General features: G+C 40.2%; 1 protein-coding gene across 1 annotated transcript; it reads right to left on the bottom strand.

The window, feature by feature from the left end:
* Positions 1-236: 236 nt before the first annotated feature.
* On the bottom strand, positions 237-23052 carry LOC310789198 (extracellular calcium-sensing receptor-like; the record flags this gene model as incomplete). Its single annotated transcript, XM_083650785.1, has 7 exons — positions 237-1150; positions 19923-20046; positions 20189-20416; positions 20599-21390; positions 21637-21798; positions 22478-22613; positions 22820-23052. 7 exons carry the CDS (start codon positions 23050-23052, stop codon positions 237-239), a joined length of 2589 nt encoding a protein of 862 aa, XP_083506911.1.
* Positions 23053-24624: the final 1572 nt, after the last annotated feature.

The following is a 24624-nucleotide window of genomic DNA, read 5'->3' as shown; positions in this document are numbered from 1 at the left end:
TACACAAAGACTCCATCAATAAACAATAACAAATATGTGTAGCATACAGACAGAGATGGGGGAAAAGTCATTGGGTTTGCAAGAGCTAGTTTGCCAGTCTGATAAATGAAGTTAAACAACTTGTTTTAATAAAAACACATTTCATTCATCAATGCAATAGGGCCTATTGCATTAATGAATGAAAAGTGTTTTTATTGAAAGAAGTTCTTGTCATCCTACTATTTTATATTCACTTGTCATGATGATTTTGATGCCATTTTACCCATCATGTTCTTTTTTGTATTCTTTTCTGGCTTCAATAAGATTATGTAACATTTTGGAATAAATATACAGATTAGTAGTGCAAAACTGGAGGCCAGAATTGCAAATATCTCCACAGCAACACTGAACTTCCCCGGAGAGCTGACATACGCAGGGATAAAGGTGATCCAGACTGCACAGAATATCAGCATGCTGAAGGTGATAAATTTGGCTTCATTGAAAGTATCAGGTAGTTTCCGAGCCAAAAAAGCTAGAAAGAAACATAACATAGCCAGGACTCCTATATACCCCAACACAGCCCAGAAGCCTACAGCTGAGCCTAATGCACATTCTAAGATGATTTTGTCTTTAAAGTGTTTAAAATTCTGGAAAGGAAAAGGAGGAGAGATAGTTAGCCAAAGTATGCAAATCAGGACTTGTATGAGAGTGAAAGCCAGAACACTGAGTCTCTGCTGAGCAGGGCCAAACCATTTCATGATATTACTCCCTGGAAGTGTAGCCCTGAAGGCCAGTAACACCACCATAGTTTTTCCCAAAACACAAGAGATGCAGAGGACAAAGGTGATCCCAAATGCTGTGTGTCGCAGCATGCAGGACCACTCAGAGGGCCGGCCAATGAAGGTCAGAGAACACAGGAAACACAGGGACAGGGAGAAGAGCAGCAGGAAGCTCAGCTCAGAGTTGTTGGCCTTGACTATGGGGCTGTTCCTGTGTCTGAAGAAGATGAAAGCCACCATAGCAGTCATGCAAGTTCCTAACAGGGCCGCCGCCGTGAGCAGTGCCCCCATAATCTCTTCATATGATAGAAACTCTGTGTCCTTCTTCTCACAGTCATCTCTTTTCTCGTTTGACCAGAATTCAGGATGGCATCGCTCACAGGTGATGGAATCTACAAGTTAAAATCAAAACAGATATTAGATTTCCTGAGTCGCTCCCTTATTTTCCCACGGCGGTGGCAGCAGAACAGGGGTCAGAAGATACAAAAGTCAGGACACTTACTCAGTCAGTCACTCATAGACATTTAGGGAAGGATAGGGAATAGGAGCCGTAGCGAGGGTAGGGGGAACGGCTAGGGGTATGTGGGTGATGGGATGGGGCATGGTCAGGAAAGGTGGTGGGACTAGGGAACAGGGGCCATAGCTAGAGATAGGAAGGTTGTAGAGTTGAGAGTAAAGGGGTGGGTAGGGGCAGGCCCGGCTCCAGACCCAAATTACAGAGGGGGCCCCTAATTAGCTTGGGGGGGGGCAAGCTACCCAACCCCAAAAAATGGGGTCCCCCCCCCCCCCCCCCATATTTAATTTTTCATTCATAAGAACAAAAACAAGCTCAGACACAGGAAGAGGAAAAAAAACATTCATATATTATCAACATTCCAACACTAAAATGTGGTGCTGCTGTACCAGCCACATAAGGTGTTTATGTTATGTGCTTATATGAGGTGTTGCACATGGTATACCATGCAAGTGGTCCATGAGAGAACAGCTGGGCAAGTTACTTGTCGCTTTGAACCTTGTCAAAGCCAGGAACGGGTTCCATGATAGTAGAAAATTTCTTCAGTGAGTTGGTCCTCAGGAACCTAACTGAGTCTCTCTCCATACATCTAACTGAGACCATGTCCATCAGTCAGAGCTCAAAGGAAGGTGGAGATGGGAATATGTCATTTTAAATTACTAGCTCACTCACTCACCATTGCAATCTGGGTTTGTTAAACCCTGATGTCATCTGCTATTAATTTATGTGTTTACTTTTGCTACTAGGACATCCAAGCAAGTTCTGAGAGGGAGCATTTGACAAACACATTTGAATATTTCTCCCAGCATGCTTTGTTCCTTACAAACTTTTGACAGGAAAGTAACCGGTAACCCTTTATTTTACAGGTACCCTAGTTACATATGAACTATTTGTAATTACACATGAACACCAAATGTAATTACGTAGTAATTACCAATAGTTGTAAATTACGTTCATATGTAGTTACATTGTAACGGACCTGTAAAATGGAGTGAGTCTGTTCAACTGTAGTTCATATGTAGTTACATGCTATCTGTTCCATTGTAGTTAATATGTAGTTACATGCTACCAGACCTGTAAAATGGAGTGAGTCTGTTCCATTGTAGTTAATATGTAGTTATATTGTAACGGACCTGTAAAATGGAGTGAGTCTGTTCAACTGTAGTTCATATGTAGTTACATGCTACCAGACCTGTAAAATGGAGTGAGTCTGTTCCATTGTAGTTTATATGTAGTTATATTGTAACGGACCCGTAAAATGGACCGAGTCTGTTCAACTGTAGTTCATATGTAGTTACATGCTACCAGACCTGTAAAATGGAGTGAGTCGATTTTATACAGTACTTCATGTGTATTTACTTGGTACCAGACAAGTTCAACAGTAGTTCATGTGTAATTACATAGTAACAGACCTGTAACATGAAGTGAGTCTATTATATACTTCATATGTATTTACATAGTACCAGACATGTTCAAGAGTAGTTAATATGTAATTACATAGTAACAGACCTGTAACATGAAATGAGTATTATATAATTCGTATTACATAGTACCAGACAAGTTCAACAGTAGTTAATGTGTAATTACATAGTAACAGACCTGTAACATGAAGTGAGTCTATTATATTCTTCATATGTATTTACATAGTACCAGACAAGTTCAACAGTAGTTCATGTGTAATTACATAGTAACAGACCTGTAACATGAAATGAGTATTATATAATTCGTATTTACATAGTACCAGACAAGTTCAACAGTAGTTCATGTGTAATTACATAGTAACAGACCTGTAACATCAGGTGAGTCTATTATATACTTCATATGTATTGACATAGTACCAGACAAGTTCAACAGTAGTTAATGTGTAATTACATAGTAACAGACCTGTAACATGAAGCGAGTCTATTATATACTTCATATGTATTTACATAGTACCAGCCAAGTTCAATAGTAGTTCATATGTAATTACATAGTAACAGACCTGTAACATGAAGCAAGTCTATTATATACTTCATATGTATTTACATAGTACCAGACAAGTTCAATAGTAGTTCATATCTAATTACATAGTAACATGAAGTGAGTCTAGTATAATTCAATATTTACATAGTACCAGACAAGTTCAACAGTAGGCTAGTTCATATGTAATTACATAGTATCATACCTGTAACATAAAATCATACAATGTGACGGTTAATTTTCTCCATTGACATTCAAATCATACATTTAAACTGGAAAGCAGCTTACATTTCATTCATACGAGACCGTGAAGTAGCCTATGTTACAGATGGTAAGCCATTTTATAGCTTTAACATTAGCCGCTTTTGTAGCATGCTGGCTGGCTGAAGATGAAACCAGAACACTGCCAGTCAGCTAACATAGTGTAACCCACCTAGCGCGAGTGATCGCCTAGTTTGCAGGTATATCTAATTTCTAGGTTCTAAGAGGAGACTGGCATATAATGAAGTGGTTACATTTCCATAAAATTACTAATTCCTTCCCAAATTCAATAACTCACACCAACAACTGTATATATTTTTGATTCAACTTAAGTATTATTGTTTCTCTTTTTTTCTTATTTTGTCTTTTTCGTACTTTTGTCTTATTTCCTTTCAGTTAGAACAATAACATTCCATACCTTTCATACACAATAATACACAACCAATTTTTCTTTTCTTAACACATTCACTGCCAACCGTTTCTTTTTACTGTAGGTAGCTTCTGCCAAGGCGTTTTTTTGAGGATTCTGGCTCATCTTTCAAGAGCCGAGGATTCTTTTCTGTTAGGATTTTGTGAACACAAAATATCTCAAAAGAACTAATAGAATGTGTGCTTTCTCTGTCTAAAAGAGTTAGTTTGTAGAGTTAGTAGTTATGTAGGCATTAGCAGTTGAATACAGCATGGTTTCAGCGTCTGAAAATTTAAGCTGAGATAAATGGCTTTTTGTGAAATTCGATAGAACAGTCACTTTAACCATTCATTTTTGGCATCAGTAAGACGTCAGACATCTAAACAATAGTTTTGAACAGTAATTTCCTCCATAACAGCAGGAAACCCCCCTCTCCTTCAAACTCCTCCCTCCGTGTGTGTTCTCCTCCTCCCTCCGTGGCTCTGCAGCGGGCGTGTCACAAGCAAGTTTCTGCTGCCTGTGCTGTACCCTCCCTGTCTGTGGCGGCCGCTCGTCGGGCGAGTCTGGATGGGCTCGCTCGTTTCTTGGGGTTTCGGTTGAGAGCTTTGATGAAGCTTTTGCGATTCTGGTCTTATTTATGCTGCGTGTTTCAAAGTGTGTTGCACCCATAATCTATTGTGCAAATTTGCAATCCCCCACCGCCAGCACCCAACGCGAAAGCGAAAGCGTTTTCGCCAATCCATTTTCATGAGAATGGCTTCCTCACGGCTGTTTTTTCTTGGCTTTCTCTCGTCTGGAGAGCACTGTCGCCACTTAGTGGGTCGGTAAAATAGATTATACACATTCAATACCTCCCATATTTGTATAGGAGATGTAAAAGGGTTTGATCGACGTGTCATGGAAAATCATTGATCACATGCTTATTGATTGATTAGTTATTAGCTATGGCAATTCCATGCTGTATTTAGTGAACTGTGTTTTTTAGCAATGCAGAGGATTGCTGTTCTGTGAGAACAAGTATCTTGTTTTGGGGAAGTGTCTAGAGAACATGTGAGTTCCTGTGGGAACCAGTGTCTTGTTTTGGGAAGAACTGTGAGAATAGACACTTGTTATGTATTCCAGTGAACATCAGATTAGCTACATGGATGAATGGAAAGAACTGCCCCTCCACGGTGGGGGGGCGGGCAACATTGGTTTTAGTATATGAACTGTTGTAAACAATGATGCGGGGCTCTTGCATTGTCAAATGTAGACAAGAGGAGACCTCCGTGCACGGAGACATGATTGTGGAAATAAAGAAAACCTCTTATGAACATTTAAAACGGATATCTAATTATTGATGAATCAGCAGAGCATTGCAGTGGATATTTTTCCTCCACAACTTGGGGGCTCGTCTACGGGATCTCACGACTGGGATGCGGACCTCTGGCATGTCGACTGGTGATAACCTCCTGTCAAAGTTGGACCTGAAAGCTCGCTTAATGCTAAGAGAGCAGGAGTCGACATGCGGAGGAATGTAGCCCAGCGCTGTGATCTGCGGAACCTGGTGAGGCAAATACACACTGAATGCAATGTTGATTGATCAGTTTTATGTCAAATTGAGTAGCTGTGAAATTTAGAATAATGTTATACAATTGGTTCTAAAAATAGACAATTGTAACTACTGTTAAAAGCTGCAGGTCTGGGGGATTGTGTAGTGGAGAACGGATGTAACTTCTGCCTGGGCAATTCTTTGCCTTTGAGGGGAGTGCGGGGTCCTGGGGATGCTCGCGTGAGATAATATTAAATAAAACTCACTATTGCCGTTATCGGATATACTCACTGCCGAGAGGGTGAGGCGTTGCGTTAGGAAAACGGATGTAACTTCTGCCTGGGAAATCTTTTGCCTTTGAGGGGAGTGCGATGTGTCCTGGGGATGCTCGCGTGAGATAATATTAGATAAAACTCACTATTGCCGTAGCTTAGAGCGCACGTGTAAGAGGAGCTTACTAGAGCCGACTCATATTTGGGCAAGATTTAGAGAAGAAAAAATCGGCCTGTTTGTCGACGGGCAAACAGTAAAGACGCGGGTTGAAAGGTATTACTTTAGCGTCGACGTAAGTTCAAAGGTATACTTAGCGTCTAAAAACTGCAGTAAGTGGAAAAAAAACACATACCCGGACCTGAGTTTTGCGAAAGGAGGTATAAAGTATATGTAGTTATAATAAAAGGGATACAATTACAAATTTAAAGCATTGGGAAAATTCTTACCATTCATTTGCAAAAAGAGAAAAAAAGAAAAGTTGTTTTCAAAAGGTCTTTTTCCTTTGAAAAAAAAAAAATGAAAAAAAAAAAAAAAGGGGAGAGTGTGGGTGAAACTGAGCAGTGAGGCTCATTGAGGAAGAAAAAAAATGAGAAAAATGAATGGGAAATGAATGGGAAATGACTGAGATATGAATGAGAAATTTCTGAATGAGAAAAATGAGAGGAAGAAAAATCACAAACTAAACTTTTTGTTGTGGGGCTAAACGTTCAAATTGAACTTTTTGTTTTGGGATGCAAGCGTTAAACAGGGGCTAAACGTTCAAATTAAACTTTTTCTTTTGGGGCTTAAACGTTCACATGTGTGTAGATAAGCCGGCCGGCAGGGGACAAACAGGGTTGTTTATTTTGTAATGTGGATCCACAGTGTGTTTTATTTTAACCCATACTTGTCTACAAAAGAGGGATTGGTTGTTATTTTGTTTTTATTGGTAATATCATAAGGTATTGGTTTTGATTTCGCACACACAAACAAAACCACAGTTGTTTAGAGAAAGCTCACGAGGAGCTATGGGTTTGTATAAATATGGGTTTGTGTAAATACACACCAGGAAAGCACATTTGTCTCAAGCAGACCTACACGCCACATTTAGAGGGAAATATAGACTGTATAAAAGTTATGGTCTAGGTGGTTTTGAAAAACCACAGAAAACAACAGCAACACATTTATTATGAAGGGGAAAAGAAAGTATGTCTGCCAGAAGCAATACATACATACCATACATACATACCATACATACATACACTTTCAATTATCATGTGAGGAGTTTAATCTTTCGCTAGTGTCTCTTAATGTGTCTTAAAAGGTCTCGACCTGGGATTGACCCGCGCCTCATCACCACCACCATGCAGCAGACTGAGAGTCAACGCCAGGCTCAATTACACTGAAGACCGCCAGCGGTCCAGGCTCCAGCGGAGACCATCAGCACTCCGGGCAGGCTTCAGCCAGGGAACCGGCAGCAGCATCCGTACCACAGCCACCAGCCCTGAACACCGCAGCTAGCGGCCAGCAATGGGAGAGAGTAAAATCTCTCCCTCCCGTGTAAGTGTTTCACCACACCGGTGTAAACGGGCTACAGAAATGCAATATGAGTGGTTTGCTTGCTGTAAAAGAATATATGACTGCCGTGGAGTTTTCGATTCATAGGCTTGGCCCGGAGGTTGACGCCACCTGGACAGTAACAGCGGAGAGGACTCAACGAAGCGAATCAAGACGGAGCGGAGAGGGTGTGAGGCGCTGGTCAATAGCAGGCGAGAGACTGACACGGCCGGAGACGCAGGCCAGTTGAGGGTGGAGGGTTCACAGCAGAACTTCCTCCAAAGACACCAATTATGAGCAGATAAGTAATGACACACTTGAACATTTGCATGTTACAGCTGTTTGACAAACCATTGTTTTAGTAAGAGAATCACACACTGTATACATTATGTACATGCAATGCACACAGAGCAAAAGTACTTTTTTGCATTATTACAATACTGTTGGATAGAAGTTATGTTTTTTTTTAGGAAAAGGGATTATTTAGCCTGGGAAAAAAAAAAACTCTTATTGCCAAGCGAAAAGGTAAATGTTTGTGAACACACTGAGATTTCTCTCCCCCCGCTTCTCGGCCTGAAGCGGTGCAGCACCCTCCAGATAACCACAGTGCATAGCGCACACACATTTCCCAAGAGGACTGAGAGAGGCAGAGACAAGTTAAAGGGTGTCTCTCTCTAAAAAATAAGTATATAGAAAAACTGCAAAATTAATTGACACATGCGTTATATAACGCATCTGTCAAAGGGGGTAAGCAGCTTTTGTTTTTGTGTCTGTTTTTTGTTTTGTTTTTAAGTTTTTGTTGTTGTTGTGTATGTGTTTGTGTGCCTGTGTGACTGAGACAATCAGATGGACAAGCAGACTGAGAGAATCAGATTGGACAGTAGATTGGGACGATCTCCAATGCCAGATGCTGAGATCCAGCCTCCCACATCCTTCACCAGCGCAATTAGCTTAGTCTCTGCATACACACACACACATGCGAAAGTTTGAGGACAGACCGGATGAATGGCGAAGGACAGACAGTGTGGTGCACTCAGGCGAGTGCATCCTTCGTGACGGTTTCCCCCTGGCGAGTAAGATGCTGAGAGTCGTACTTGGTGTGGTTTGTGTAAAAACTGTGATCATGTGTATTAAAAAGCGTTTTGGAACCACAGGAGACAGGGGGAGTGTGAACACAGTGTGAATGAGTGAAGCCTTGGAACGGTGAAAGGTGTGTGATTGTTGAAGGGAATGTTAATGTACACCAGTTAGACAGGAAATAGGGGACTCCAGTGTGACTAGAGAGCGGAGAGGAGGACAAAGACTCGAGACATGACTTGGACTTGTAAGATGACTTGTGAGCTGATAGGTTGCGGGTTTGTTTCCCGGCTTTTGAGCAGAGTACATGCCAAAGTCGACTTGGGATGTATGTCTGCCGGATGCTTGGAAGGGAACCCAAAACAAAGAGGTTAATCTGACTAATGTACTCTGTAGGTTGTGTAAATTGTGTATTAAGCAGGGTTGGGGGTAATTAATCAAATTGTGTGTTAAATGAATATAAACATATTCTAAAGTACCAAGTAGGGCTTAATTTGAATGTTTTTATATGAAATGTGAATAGCGGCTTGCTGATATGAGTGGATGGTGGAGGACGAAGTGGGAGGCGGGCCAAAACGATTTAGTGGAGGGGCCGCCTCTGACTTCGATTACCAGGATCCAACACCAGTGAACAGGAGCCAATTATCAGAAATGTGTAAACTGTGTTTTTAAGAAGAAAAAAAATATATGCCAAAAGTGTGGAGCAATAAAAAGGCCATTGACCTCTGACACACTTTGTTTATGATATGAAATCTTGGGTAAATAATCATGCTTGATTTGATATTTAGCATCGCCAAGAGTTTGATTTGAGCAAATGATTACATTGTAACATAAGTATGTATTAAGTACTAAGTAAGTAACCGAAATGAAGGACTTATTAATTGTGATTGTGAACACATGGGGAAATTTTAATCTATATAGATGTGTGAGATGATACATTTTTTTTCTAACAAGTTAAGGATAATAGTTATGTTAGTTTTCTTTGACTGTGTTTGAACTTATAGTTTGTTATCAATAATTTATTTTTAATATTGATAATAATGATTTATTCTTATCAAAAGTGTGGAATTGTCATGGAAAATCATTGATCACATGCTTATTGATTGATTAGTTATTAGCTATGGCAATTCCATGCTGTATTTAGTGAACTGTGTTTTTTAGCAATGCAGAGGATTGCTGTTCTGTGAGAACAAGTATCTTGTTTTGGGGAAGTGTCTAGAGAACATGTGAGTTCCTGTGGGAACCAGTGTCTTGTTTTGGGAAGAACTGTGAGAATAGACACTTGTTATGTATTCCAGTGAACATCAGATTAGCTACATGGATGAATGGAAAGAACTGCCCCTCCACGGTGGGGGGGCGGGCAACATTGGTTTTAGTATATGAACTGTTGTAAACAATGATGCGGGGCTCTTGCATTGTAAAATGTAGACAAGAGGAGACCTCCGTGCACGGAGACATGATTGTGGAAATAAAGAAAACCTCTTATGAACATTTAAAACGGATATCTAATTATTGATGAATCAGCAGAGCATTGCAGTGGATATTTTTCCTCCACAGACGTCCCACCGTCAAATTTTTTTTTTTTTTTTTTTTGACGAGATATCTCGTCCATGGCAGTGAACCGTTGGTTTCTGCTTGACGAGATATCTCGTCCACGGCAGTGAACGTGTTAACAGGAATCATTGAAAGTAGTATCTCTGGGCATGAATCAAAAATGCACCGGCATTTCAATACTAATTACGACCTAAAAAAAAATAAAAGTGCTAGTGTTCACTAGTTTATACAATTTTTCACTGAATCCCAAATATGGCTTACTAATTTGTTTACTATAACTAAAGGTTTAGCTAGGCAATTTGGTTCAGACCCAGAGTAGGCTAATTGAAATACAATGTTGTTGAGCTCAACCAAAACAAAAGGAATGTCTTAGTTCGTCTGTCTGAGTGCACTCAAGTTCCTACCACCATTGTTCGCAAGGAATGAAATAATAATCCAAAGTTACGTGAAAGATGAGATGAGATGGAGGACAGTCTGTGTTGGAGAAAAATATAACTTCCATGCCATTTCCTAATCAATATTTCCTAATCAATAAGCTATAGGCCTAATTACATCTGACACATTAATCAATAAGCTATAGGCCTAATTATGCTATAAGTTCCATGCCATTTGACCCATAGCACACTGACATCTCATCTCACCCAGCCCCATAGAGAGGACTTCTCCTCTTTGCTGAGACCTTGTCCAGTGCTGCTGAAACCTTGGACAGTGCATCAAGTTCCCAAACAACTGATACAGACAGACAGCCCTGTAGGCTCCAAGTCAAGTCATCACCCCCTCCTCTCTGCCTTTTCCTCCTCTTTACAGTATAAAGCGTATGTCAAATTGTGACATCGCGGCTGAATATTTGACTCTGTACATCGATCAGATGTGTACATTGAGATTCATGCCCTCTGTCAATATGCATATTGCAGAGAATATTGTATTAAATATACTTTTATGTTAAACAGTCCTGGACTCAAGGCTTCAATTAATTTGGTATTAGATAAGCTGTGATATACATTTACATATACATTTAGCGGAAAGAATAGATTTTATTCTCTATCAATTGGCGTGTCACGAACAGGATATCTACGAGAGCGGGTAAGTCTGAATTAATTTCATAATTCATTACTGAAGCTGTCGTCTGATATCTAAAAGAATCTGAAATGTTTGCATGTTGTGGGTGTGTCAAAATGACATTGTATATAACTGTAAATATGTATGGTTGATATATTAACCTAAGTTAGTATTTTGTGGGCTTCTTGAGACAAAGGAGGGACGCCCCAATGTAAATAATACAGATGACCTCAGGACCATTACAAACTCTCTTGACCGGCTGTATTTTGCAGTGACCAGGATGGTCCAGTGTTAAGCTGCACAGCAAGAGAGCCTGAGAAGCGTTATCACATATTGCCTGGAAAGGCCATAAGGCTGCATTAGCAGCGACTATTATAGTCCAGTGGGAAACTGCGGTGATTCTAGGCATATGCTTGATACGGTCTTTAAGAACCACACGACATACTAAATAAAACCAAAAGATCTCCCCATAACATACCACTCACTCGAGGGGTGTGTGTAGCCCCATGGCGCGCTGGCTAGGATCGGCCAGAGACATTGAGCACCGAGCGAGACTGGGAAGCAATCATAATTGTACAAACCAATATGGTTGAGATGTTTTTGAAATACCTACAATGTGTAACAAGCATGTAACAAACAAACAAACAAAAATAAGCAGCTGTTTCACTGTAAAACAAAACAATTTCTTAAGAAGCCTATTTTAAAGGAGTTGAACAGGAAGTTTGAAAAAAGTGTATTTTAGCCAATCCCAAAATACAGAATCAATTGTCCATCGAACAAATTGATCTGTCACCAAATTTGTAAATTCCAGATACCCCACACACGGACGGAACTGGTCAACAGGAGAACAACCGTCCCTCTGTCACCAGAGACCCCACATCGACTAAAAGGTAAAGTGTTGAAAATTACTTTACACACACGGACACTATCAGAGATCACAAGTAAGTGATAAACAAAACAGTAGTTCTCTCTCTTAGTTCTCTCTCTCTCTGAAATACAGGTTTATTACTTTAGGTCAGTTTACCTCCAGAGTTTTGAGTTCACCTGAGATGTGTGTTTACCTCCAGAGTTTTGAGTTCACCTGAGATGTGTGTTTTACCTCCAGAGTTTTGAGTTGACCTGAGATGTGTGTTTACCTCCAGAGTTTTGAGTTCACCTGAGATGTGTGTTTTACCTCCAGAGTTTTGAGTTGACCTGAGATGTGTGTTTACCTCCAGAGTTTTTCCTGAGAGGTCAGTTTACCTAATCAGTGATTTGCCTTCTGCCAAAGAGAGAGAGAGAGAGAGAGACGTAACAGAATTGATCAAAACAACGGCTCACCGAGTCGTGTGTAAACTAAAACAAATACTGTAGATAAGCCTAGGCCTGCTCAGTTGTCTTTTCATACTGTAAGGAAGCCATCTGGTTCTGCTCTCTGAAAAAGCTATCATAATGGACGCTGAAGGGCCTTGTAGAAGGCCGGAGTGTGAAGGAGCCAGAGAGACAATTAGACAGCTTGAGATGGTTATCAGACAGTATGGAGATGAGCCCGTAAAATTTGACACAGGTACCGAACAAAGTGTTTTAAATATGGCCAAGCAGATACCTGTGAACATACAAACAGACCCAAATCATTTGCCACATCAGATGGTTCAGCATTCTATATCAGCTGACCACATGCCAGTACGCATAGACAATTCAGGAAGTTCCCCATATCAGTACACCACACAGGGTGCCCCTCAGCCTAAATGCCCTCGATATACATGCAAGCACTGCGGAAAGAGAGGACATTACGCGAACAAATGCCGATATAAAAAAACGGGAGCAGCGAGTGGACAAACAGCCATCTTTTTGATTCAATTGGCTCAAGTAGCAACACGATGGTCGTTCTTCCCCTTATCAATGTGTTTTGGAACATAGCAGGCTGAAATAATTTGTTTATGTTCCCTTGGAACAGTCAGTCTTCCAACAAGGTTAAACATTAGCCAAAACATTAGCCTAGCGAAAACAATTTGGAAGACGATGCCAAGCTAGACTATGGCGACATCTTCAGGCTGATTGTGTTAACACACCCTGAGAGACCAAAGTTATGAATGTTTTGTTTGTTATGAATCAATAGAAGTGAAGTAAGCTCTGCATTATTTAAAGTGCAGTAAACAAATTTGAAATCAATCAAATAGTAATAAATAGACTGTTGATTATTATTTTGAAAATAAATCATAATAGAATGTGTTGTGAAGGGTGAAGACTTCCTGTGTACGATAATCTGAATCTGAAGTATTTTCTTAAACAGAAAAATGCACATTTATCAACCACCAATTGGGTGGATGAGAAATAAAATGAAGTGGGCATACCAACATTTAACTTTTGGTTTGATATACACATAAGCAAAATTTACACTTAAGTACGGTGAGATGTTTTCAAAAGTATCTATAGATAAGCCAATGGCCTCTGAGGACGAGATTACACTTGAGTTTGCGTTTAGAGTATTGTTGTTTTGCCTCAGTCTGGGGACTGACCCACCCCAATAAGCTAGCTCTTAAAGCAGTTTTTTTGGGGAATTCATCCAGCCCACTCAAGACAAGTCCACGAAATCTGTAAACTTGAAAGGCAGACTCAAGGAGCCATCTTGTTTATGAGTTTCATTGCAAACAAATTATAAAGTAAACAATTGAATATGTACTCACAGAGTATCTCAAAACATTATCTGCCGTATGTACGTACTTGTTGTACTAATAACTTGTAATGAAGTTATTTTGTCTAAAATACAGGCACATTGTGAAATCTAATGTTTATAGTTACAGGTTGTACGTCACAGAAAACCTTCACACCAGCACTAAAGTCTGTACTTTGAGTACTGTGCTCCCTAGTAAACTACTAGAGAGAGTACGTTTAACTGTGCTCACTAGAGTAAAGAAAATTCTTTCTATTTTCAATATTAAATAAAATTAAGTGTTTTAAAGTATCATTTTAAGAATAATCAGTTATATGATACTGTGATTATGTTTTAATGAATATGATTAATCAATGTTATGAATGTTTTGCATTTTAGAAAGTTTCAGTTCCTATTCCAAACAAACCAATATTAAAACTAGAAATAGAATAAAATAGTTCTAAAAAGAAATTAAACCACTGCATGGAGTTGGGCTATTAAATAGTTTTTAATAACAACAATTACAACAACAGCACCAGGAACAAACAAATAAATGAATGAACTAGAGTCATCACATAAGATGAGAAATATTGTTGTTGTTGTGAATACTTAGAAATATTGTTGTTGTTGTGAATACTTTGAAAATAACATGATTCCTTTTAGAGGAAGGTCCGAAGGACTCAAGCGTTGAATAAAGTGAAACTGGAAAATATATATATACATACATGTACCGGTATATAAGAAGTTTCTTTTACAATAGTGGAAAATATTTAAGTGTGATTTGGAACACACTGAATATTAAGTTCAATGCATTATATAATGATATTAATTAGACTATTTGCATTGAACCATATAGAGTTAAGATTAGTAGGCCCACTCCTATATATTATAGCCGCAGTGGTGATGTAATTTTGTCATTATATCACTAAAATCTGTTTTCTCTTTCCAATAGATAATGGAGATGCTGTGATATGAGCTGAGACTGCGCTGGACTGCATATTGATCAAAAATTCTGTGTTTTTTCAAGTGTTTAATGTTTCCTATGTTTTCAAACCCCCCCCTGCCCACCCCTGGCCCACAATTAAGTATAGATACAAGCATTATATTGAATAGTGAACTTAAATTTTGTAATTATTATTGTTATTGATGAACATAACAATTGGGTGGATTGTTGGAGAAAAATATAAGTTCCATGCCATTTCCTAATCAATATTTCCTAATCAATAAGCTATAGGCCTAATTACATCTGACACATTAATCAATAAGCTATAGGCCTAATTATGCTATAAGTTCCATGCCATTTGACCCATAGACCCATAGCACACTGACATCTCATCTCACCCAGCCCCATAGAGAGGACTTCTCCTCTTTGCTGAGACCTTGTCCAGTGCTGCTGAAACCTTGGACAGTGCATCAAGTTCCCAAACAACTGATACAGACAGACAGCCCTGTAGGCTCCAAGTCAAGTCATCACCCCCTCCTCTCTGCCTTTTCCTCCTCTTTACAGTATAAAGCGTATGTCAAATTGTGACATCGCGGCTGAATATTTGACTCTGTACATCGATCAGATGTGTACATTGAGATTCATGCCCTCTGTCAATATGCATATTGCAGAGAATATTGTATTAAATATACTTTTATGTTAAACAGTCCTGGACTCAAGACTTCAATTAATTTGGTATTAGATAAGCTGTGATATACATTTACATATACATTTAGCGGAAAGAATAGATTTTATTCTCTATCAGTCTGTGTGGATTAAAATGATTGAAACTTTATCTGCAAGACGAGTGCCACTTCATCTGACAACATGGAGGAACGGCAGATTTTATACACAAGACCGACAGAACGCAGACAACAAAAAGACACACTTGTAGACAACACTATAACAGCATTTACTGATGCAGGAAGTGGAACACCTCTGGCTTTTCCTCACCTAGTCCTAGGTGAGTTTAATCATGATCCCTAACTAACGTTATGTCTTGTTTCTGTTTTAGGGACTGTGCAACCATCTAACGCTAGTTATAATTGAACGGTTTTAGTATTGCGTTCAGATTGTGTGTATCGTCGAACAGTAACGAAGAGTATTGAAGGAAAGAAGCGACCCTTTACGACAGCAGCGTGGCCATTGTGGCGCGGAAAACGGGGACAATAGAGGCTTGTTGCGCCCCAAAATGGCGGGTCTCTTGTGCGCTGTTGCAATTAAACAATGGACTAGTTGACGCTTCTTATCAATGCTCACTCTACGCTACTAAAATAACAGTAACATTAAGACGGTGTGTGTTGCTGCGTGCAAGAGGGCTCGTGTTTACCATGAATATGACATAAATTCACTGGAACGGTTACATCTGCTGCTTACTTGCTTACTTAAAGACAGTGGTTCTCAAAACGTTTTTCCCTAAACTGAAAGTGATCTAACTTCTTTCTCTCTCTTTCTAAAAAAAATAAAAAAATACTAACCTAAACTAAACTTGTACCACTGTTCCTTCAGAATTTGTAGTTGTCATAGACTGTGCTCCATAGTTGATTGCTCTATTGCTGACAAAAATGTGTTATTGTAAGTCGCTTTGGATAAAAGCCTCTGCCAAATGATGTAATGTAATGTAATGTAATGTAATGTAATGTAATGTAGGCCTAATGAAACAATTTTGACCACGGATCCCCCTTTGATAATAGTTTTGCTTTTAGATGTTTTATTACAGAAAGTCTATGAAACCCATGACCAAAATAGTCCTACATTCTATCATTATGTTACTTGTGGATGGAATTATAGTGGAAATAAGTATCCCGCTTTTTGCTGGGGACCTGTGACAGATGACAGCTGGAGTGCATGGGCAGTGTTTAATGTAAATGAGCAGCTATTGTTCACTCCCCCCATTATCTGGCTGGCCCAGGGGCTGATAAGTACTCACCTTTCAGGCTGATTTTCTAGGAAACTTGATTTGAAGTGTAACAACATTCAAATGAGCATATCTTCTTCAATTATTTTCAGATTTCGATGTGTGACACATTATTTGCAAGCTTACAGTCTGTAGTTTCATAATCTGCAAAAAACTGAAAAATGACCTCGGCGAGATTGTACTCAAATTACTAGCGGGTGTCACATTTGATCACCAAAATGTAATCAGTTCATCCTTGAGTCCAGGTCATTGATAGTACAATATATGGATAATACTAGCGCATTGACTTTGACACAGCAAAATGAAGCTCACTTCCCGATATTGTTTTATTTTGTTTTATTGGATGAATGGATTTTCCTGGTGCATTGTGGGAAATCTGTTCAAATCTGGAGCCGGGAAAACAGGAAGGGGTGTGAGCGTGGACGGGAATCGGGGGAGGGTCCGAATTGCTCTCTGAAAAATGTCCTCCTAGCCACGACAGCCATCTTGTTCAAGTTGTTTTGCCCGCTAGCTTAAGCTTGGCTAACGAATGTTGCTAACGTTAGTTGCTATTGTTAGCCTTGCTCCATTGCTCTCATAGTGCATACAGTAGCCCGAAGAAAAAGCCAGAGAGTATTATTTCCTCCAGACCTCGCGTCACCAGCCTACCGCTTGCATCTTCCTATCTTCCACAAAATCGAGGTAATCTTATTTTCTAACGTAATTGCATAGCATGACATTAACGCTAGCTACATGTCCATTTGTCATTACAGGAGGACTAAGGTTAGACTAGAGTAGCAGAAGTTAACGTTATACAACGTTAAACAGTATTGCATGCTGCACAGATTCGGACGTAGATGGAAAACAAACACAGTTCTGTTTACCTACCTCTTTTAGATGAGGCAGAGCATATACTCATCTACCAGCTATAGCGTTATATATCTAGCTAACGTTAGATCAACTATCAATCAATGAAGGAAACAAGGGGGTTAAACTCCTCTGGATAGTTTATCCACCTCTGCATTTACAGTATTTACCAATCGCACGTAGTGTTGGGTAAGCAAACGTTAACGTTATACAGTGATTAACAGTGTCATTCGTTTCTTCAAGGGGTGGCCGCCGTCCAGTACCAGTGATGGGACACACAACAGGATCAAATGATTTGTGAAGATCAAAGCTATAATATTCTGTTCTCCTGAGATTAACGCTAAACTACATGTCACTGATGATCAGTTGTTTCAACATAGGATATTGCAATAACACACAAGCCAAATGCTGACGTGAGAGATTTGCTTTGAACAACTTGTAGCTAGTATCTGCCAGTGACCGGAGAATATTGTTATACTTGCTTGTTTTAATGCTTTTGTCAATAAGCATTGTCAACAAAGATAGCCGTGTTGTATTATCATGTATAAAGATTGCTGATGTCGAGTGAACACAAACTACGAACCGAAAATTGGACCAGAGGACATGACGACGGAGAAACTTAACCGACCAGCAGTCTGCTTCAATCAATGAATACTATATATTTATTTAAATGAAATATGGTTATATCTGGTGGTCTGAAATTACTCTCTCTAGCTAGGGTAACTGGCTCATATTGTGTCATATTATTGTAACGTCTGAATCAGCGTTTCATAACTTTATAATAGCCTAACGTTACTGTATAGCCTGGATGACGTTAGCTAATGCTACCCAGCGTTCCATTGGCATATGCTGCCTTTAGCTTGTGGTATTATGGCACAGTAATATTGTCTAGCTGGCTAGACAGACGAGTTTATCTGGAATCAGTGTGACAAGATCCCTGCTGCTAGCTTGTCTGCCTTTCTGTGTCACAGAGTATCTAGCTTTACAGTATCTTACCAGACTGCATTACATGCTACACCATATATATCGAAATATATTTCGATATACTTCAAACAATGGTTCCATACCATGGTGGGCTGGACTGTACAGTATTGCTGTGAAAAAGTTACATTTGATTGTGTCAAGTGTTACATGTTATATTTTTAACTGAGCTTTGCGGAATTTCGTCAACACAATTGTGTATCAGCTTTAAATGTCCAATATATACAGCATTAAACAAATGACCAGCAGCATTCAAATGTGCAAAAACGTTATATTTATTGAAATGTGGTGATCTCATGTCACATTACATAACGTTATGCCCAAATGGTCTACTGCCCAGAAGCGTCACTTTACATGTTTGGTAGGGAATTATTTTCATTATGTTAAACCAGCATTTATCTTCCATAATGCATTCAATCATAATCACAATGCTATGAAGACATTAGCTGATCACCACAGAGCTGCACAGACCAGTTTATCAGATCATTTTGCCGTAAAATGTGTCCAGGTGATCAGCTCTGAAGCCCCGGCTTGTATGGTCGCTGCCCGTCCGCTAAAATCCGATTTCGATATAGGTGTTATTTTGATCAACTGACCTCATAACGGGGGTCTATACTGTTATGTGTGTCTACTAACATCATTAAAAGATCATAGAGGTAATGCTGTTTCTGGTAGTTTACTTTTAATCTATGGCTACGTTGCTAGCTAGCTAGCCTGCCTTGGCAACTGGTTGTGCTGTGGTTGGGATCATCTGATTTGCTGTGGCTGGTGTCAATCAAGGAAAATCCCGCCCCAAAAGTTAGTCTTTTTTATCGCCTCTTTTACTCGAAATGGGACCATAATTGAGAAAACGGAGCCCATGAGAGCATAAAAAAGACTTGAAATTGTTTATTCAGACCATAACCTCATTCGGAAAATGTGTATTTAAGACACAGACCGAGAGAGAAGTCGGCTAATTTTTAAATTGAGGCCAATGTACGTGACGTCACTTCCGGACCATGATGTCCGGCCTTTCGAGAAAATGAGATTTCAGGATCGGCTTTATAAATTTACCCATTCTCTCGCCCACTGGTCCAAGTGGATGGTGAGCCAAATGTGACGAAATTACGTCAAGGCATTCATGAGATATCGGGTTAACGACCTAGAAAATGGCGTTTGTGAGGTCAGTGACCTTGAACTTTGACTTTGACCACCAAAATGTAATCCGTTCATCCTTGAGTGCAACTGGATGTTTGAGCCAAATTTGACAAAATCCTGTCAAGGTGTTCCTGAGATATCGCGTTAACGAACATACTGTACGTACAGACGGACGCACAACCCGAAACCATAATGCCTCCGGCTCAGCTTTCGCTGGCGGAGGCATAAAAATGTATGATGCCTATTAGTTATTTGTTTACATGTTGTTTGCAGTATGTTTACAGTATAATCACATCATGCAACTCAACCATTTTCTATGAATCAGGACTTCACAGTAGGCTACTCCCAAATTTGATATTCAAATGCACTGATGATGAACTCCTTTTTTACTATAATTGTACTGTATATAAACATAGAAATACTGGTATTATAGTTGCATATTTATTTGATTGCTGATATTGAATTTACTTGACCCTTTAAATAATACTAGAGTACCTGTGGTGTTGCTGACTTCTCCCTCTGCACATGGTATACAGTCATAGCAGCAGACTGGCTTTCCTTTCTGGAGGACCTTACGGGTTCCTGGGGGACAGCTCTCACTGCACACTGACACAGGCACCTGCATGAACAAAAAGCAGTATGAGAGACACTTTGATATGCTGTTGTCTTTACAGGTCACCATTTGGAATTCTGATGAAATTGACATTACGATACAATAATCCCACAAGTTAACAAACCATGAAAGATCCTACGGTACTAACCTGTTCTGAGTTCTGTGCCCAAATTAAGGACTTAGTGTGCAGATTTAGTTGTTTTTCTGCAGGTAAAGATGCGTCGTAAAGACCAGCAGTCACAAACTCCACACTGCCATTTTCGTTCGGCTGCCAATTTATGATTTCATACTTTGCTGCTGGGTCTCCATTCTCATCAAAGTAAACGTTCTCCCCCTCCTTTGTCTTGAAGTGAACCTTTTTTATGTGCTGCAAAATCTAAGCAGATAGATATTACTTTACTTATTCCATTAAATGTAAACCACCTTGTATTAGATCTGCAGAATGATGGACATGCAATAATTTATTAAACAATATTGTTAAAAAAAAAAGCAGGAGAAGAGAAGAAAATCATTCCATGAGAAGCACCTGTGATGCATAGCCTTCAGTGATGAACTCACCGTGAATGGATCTGGCTGTACCGTATTGCCACATATTTCTTTACAGTCAAGAACACTATGTAAAGCGTGAGCCACAGCATACACTGCTTTATAGACATTGTTAAATAAGGGCATGTATGACATATCAGTGAAACTGTTTTGCTGCACAGACAGATCTTCAGACCCTGTACAGTATCTCTGATTCCCTCCTGAGCCCTTCGTCTGCTTGAACCTACAATCAAACATTGTCTCCCAGAATTCTGTGAACAATTCATGACTAGATGAATTGAGCTTTACATCCAAAATGAACTCTCTCATGCCTGTGACATGGGCCTTGGGGATGTTCAGCCCTATAGCACCATCGAGGATGTGGTGTCCATCCATAGCTGCAGCATAGGAATTCATGATCCAGGCCTCAGTGCCGACCCACTGGGATCCAGTCAGGTTGTGGGGGGCCATCTCATGTATTAGTATTTCCAACTCAGGAGAGTTGAAGAAAGTGACAATCACCTGGGAAGTGGAAGCTTTGATCATCTCAATTATTGCCTGTATCTTTTCTGGTGGATCTGTTCTAAATAAGGATACAGAGTACTCTAGACAGATGCCCAGCTTTTGGGCCGTCTCTGTGAATATGGCCATACCTTTGTTGCCATAATCATCATTGGCCCTAATTGCCCCGACCCAAGTCCAGCCAAAGTGCTTGACCAACTGGGCCAGAGCTCTGCTCTGGTGGAAGTCACTGGGTATTGTTCTGAGAAAGGATGGGTACTGGACTTTGTCACTGAGACAAGCACAGGTGGCCCAGTGGCTGATCTAGGGAGTAGAAAGGAATGATATTGCCAAGATGAAGATGCAAATTATAAAACAATGTACACAGGAAAACATAGAGCACATTAGCAGGAATTGTCTTAAAACTGCCTTTACTGTGAGCAGTCAGACACATTTGCCCTCTAATAATTACTGTATTATCGAGAAAATAAAACAAAATCAATCAATCAAACGGTGGCCAAGGTATATTACAGTACATGGTTATACAAAGAAAATAAAAACAATACCCACCAATGGGATATGAAAAGGTCCAATCACAGTGGATATAGCCATGGAAGGAGAGGAGGAAGTCGGTCCTATAATGGCCTGCACTTGGGCTGGTCTGGTGCAGGGAGCATTGGAGGCTGTGGATATATCCTCAATACTATTAGCCAAGGCCAGTGCCACCCTTACGGCCGGTTCACACACACGCCTACGCCTATGCCTACGCCTATGCCTATGCCTATGCCTACGCATATAGGCATTGCTTCATGCACGCCTGGCGCCTATTTTCGTTCACACAGGACGCCACGCTCTGCACGCTGAACACATGAGCAGCGTTTTTTTTTACACTTTTCAGATCTGATTTATAGCATGGGTGAGTCCTCTTTTTTATTGTAATGTGCAAGTGAGGATGTCTGTCTATTTCCTGGCCCGCTGTAATTGTTATTTTCCCTCGGGTAATCATGTGACTATGAGTCATCAACACCATGAGTGAAACTTGCATTGAGACAGGGGGGGTATATATACATCTGACAGAAAAGACGTTAATAGAGGAACACATGAAGGACAGCTCTCCTCTCCTACTATGCTCCACCCTCCCCTTTGGGCAAACTCGGTAGAAAATATGGCCCAAGTCCGTTAGAAACAACAGCCAGCTTGACAGTTCAGCGCGCCTAGAGCTGAAAAATAGAACAGACGCCTAAACGATAAATGCAGCGCAGCGTAGGCACAGCGCGAGCGTGGCTTCAGCACAGCGTGGCAGCGGTATGTGTGAACGCTCTCGTCTGTTAACAAGGACGCCTAAATTTTAGGCGTTGCTTAGGCGTTGCTTTAAGCGTCGCTCTAGGCGTGTGTGTGAACGTGGCGTTACTGCCCTTACAATTGAGTCACAGGAATCATAGATCTTGTAGCCCAGAAAGATGCCAGGCAGCAAGTCTGTACTGTTGTTAATCTCCTCAATGGCAAAGAGCATAGCTTGAGCAAACTGGAACACACTGAAATCCAAACTTGACCCAGACAGTTATAAATAGTTAATGTTATAGCGAGTATGTCCTTCGAATGAAACAAAATTAAAAGTGAAGACTATATGAGCAAACATTTCTCATTTCACAACTCAATGTGATAACATATTTTAATTAATTTTGTATATCTGCCCAGCTCTTCTAATCTTCTATCTTACTTATGTCAAACAGCTTGCTACAGTATGAGTTACCTTGTGCACTGCAGTGGTGGTGGTCTGTACATGTAGGTGTCCTGTCTGTCTTTCCAGCTGGTGTGGAAAAAAAAGATTCCACCCAAAATAATGTCCCCATTCTTAGACAGTTGGGGGATCTCCGGCTTCCCTATCTGCCGACACACCGGCTCCTCAGCCCCAGAGAGATTTGCCACCAACAGCAGCTGCAGAAGGATCCAACCCTGCTCTGTCCACCTTTGGGTGGACATCATGATAAGAGACAAACTATGGGGCGACAGCAGATGCAGCCTCATTGGGCAGAGCTTGCATCAGTATTTATAGATATTAAAGCATGACACATAGTAATGAACATTGATGTTCCATGGCTCCACAGGGAGGACAGGACAGAGGAGGGAGGTGCAAAAGTGGAAAGTTCTTAATTAGTCTTGGCTGTATCTTATGAGTAGTAGCTTACCGTAAAACTTAAATTAATACCCCGGGCGTTAATTTACCAAAATTACCCTGTGTCTATGTGGGACTTGCAGCAATTTGGGACCTGCGTTTAATTATTTTTTATTGTTTATTTAAACCAGTATGAATAGTATTTATATACCGGTACAAATTCACCATACAAAAAAGAAAGGTAGAGACAGGCAGTTTTGAACAGGCCGATACTCTGGATTGGAACATTAAGTAAAACTAGAACGACCGCACCGCAGATAGTCGACACCCATGTCTGTCCAGACTTTGACATTTGAGCTAAATGTGAAGAAATTCCATAAAGGTGTTACTGAGATATGGCATTGCCGAGCTTGAAAATGGCATTCGTGAGGTCACAGTGACCTTGACCTTTGACCACCAAAATGTTATCAGTTCATCCTTGAGTCCAAGTGGACTTTTGAGGCAAATTTGATGAAATTCCATCAAGGCGTTCCTGAGGTATCGCATTAACAAGCTTGCAAATGGCATTCGTGAGGTCACAGTGACCTTAACCTTTGTCATTTGACCACCAGAATCTAATCAGTTCATCCTTGAGTCCAGGTTGATGTTTGAGCCAAATTGGAAGAAATTCCGTCAAGGGGTTCCTGAGATATCGCGTTAAAAAGCTTGGAAATGGGGTTTGTGAGGTCACAGTGACCTTGAACTTTGACCTTTAACCACCAACACCTAATCAGTTCATCCTTGAGTCCAAGTGGACGTTTGAGGCAAATTTGATGAAATTCCATCAAGGCGTTCCTGAGATATCACGTTAACGATCATGAAACGAGCGGTCGTGAGGTCAGTGACCTTGAACTTTGACCTTTGACCACCAAAATCTACTCAGTTCATCCTTGAGTCCAAGTGGACATTTGAGGCAAATTCGAAGAAATTCAATCAAAGCGTTCATGAGATATCGCATTAATGAGCTTGAAAATGGTGTTTGTGAGGTCACAGTGACCTTGAACTTTAACCGTTGACCACCAGAGTCTAATCAGTTCATCCTCGAGTTCAAGTCGACGTTTGAGGCAAATTTGATGAAATTCCATCAAGGCGTTGCTCAGATATCGCGTTAACAAACATTGGACGGATGGACGGACAGACAACACAAATCCATAATGCCTCTGGCATAACAAACTAGAAAAGTGCACTCGGTGGAGTGCAGATCTCCGCCAGGACTGCGTTTTCCCCCAAGCTGACCCATAGACCATGTGTGTCGCCTGAATGCAATGTGTTAGTGTGTGTTGTCATACTGAGATGCTATTGTAAATCATATATTGTTATTGTTATTGTCTGCTTTTATTTTAGTGTTTTGTTTATGTATTCATGATGGGTTTATTGTATATGTTGTAACCCACATATTTATG

This window comes from Poromitra crassiceps, assembly GCF_964638095.1.
Source record: "Poromitra crassiceps genome assembly, chromosome: 14".
Classification (NCBI taxonomy): domain Eukaryota; kingdom Metazoa; phylum Chordata; class Actinopteri; order Beryciformes; family Melamphaidae; genus Poromitra; species Poromitra crassiceps.
Note: the sequence above shows the minus strand (reverse complement) of the source record. Positions and strands in the feature narration are given on the sequence as shown.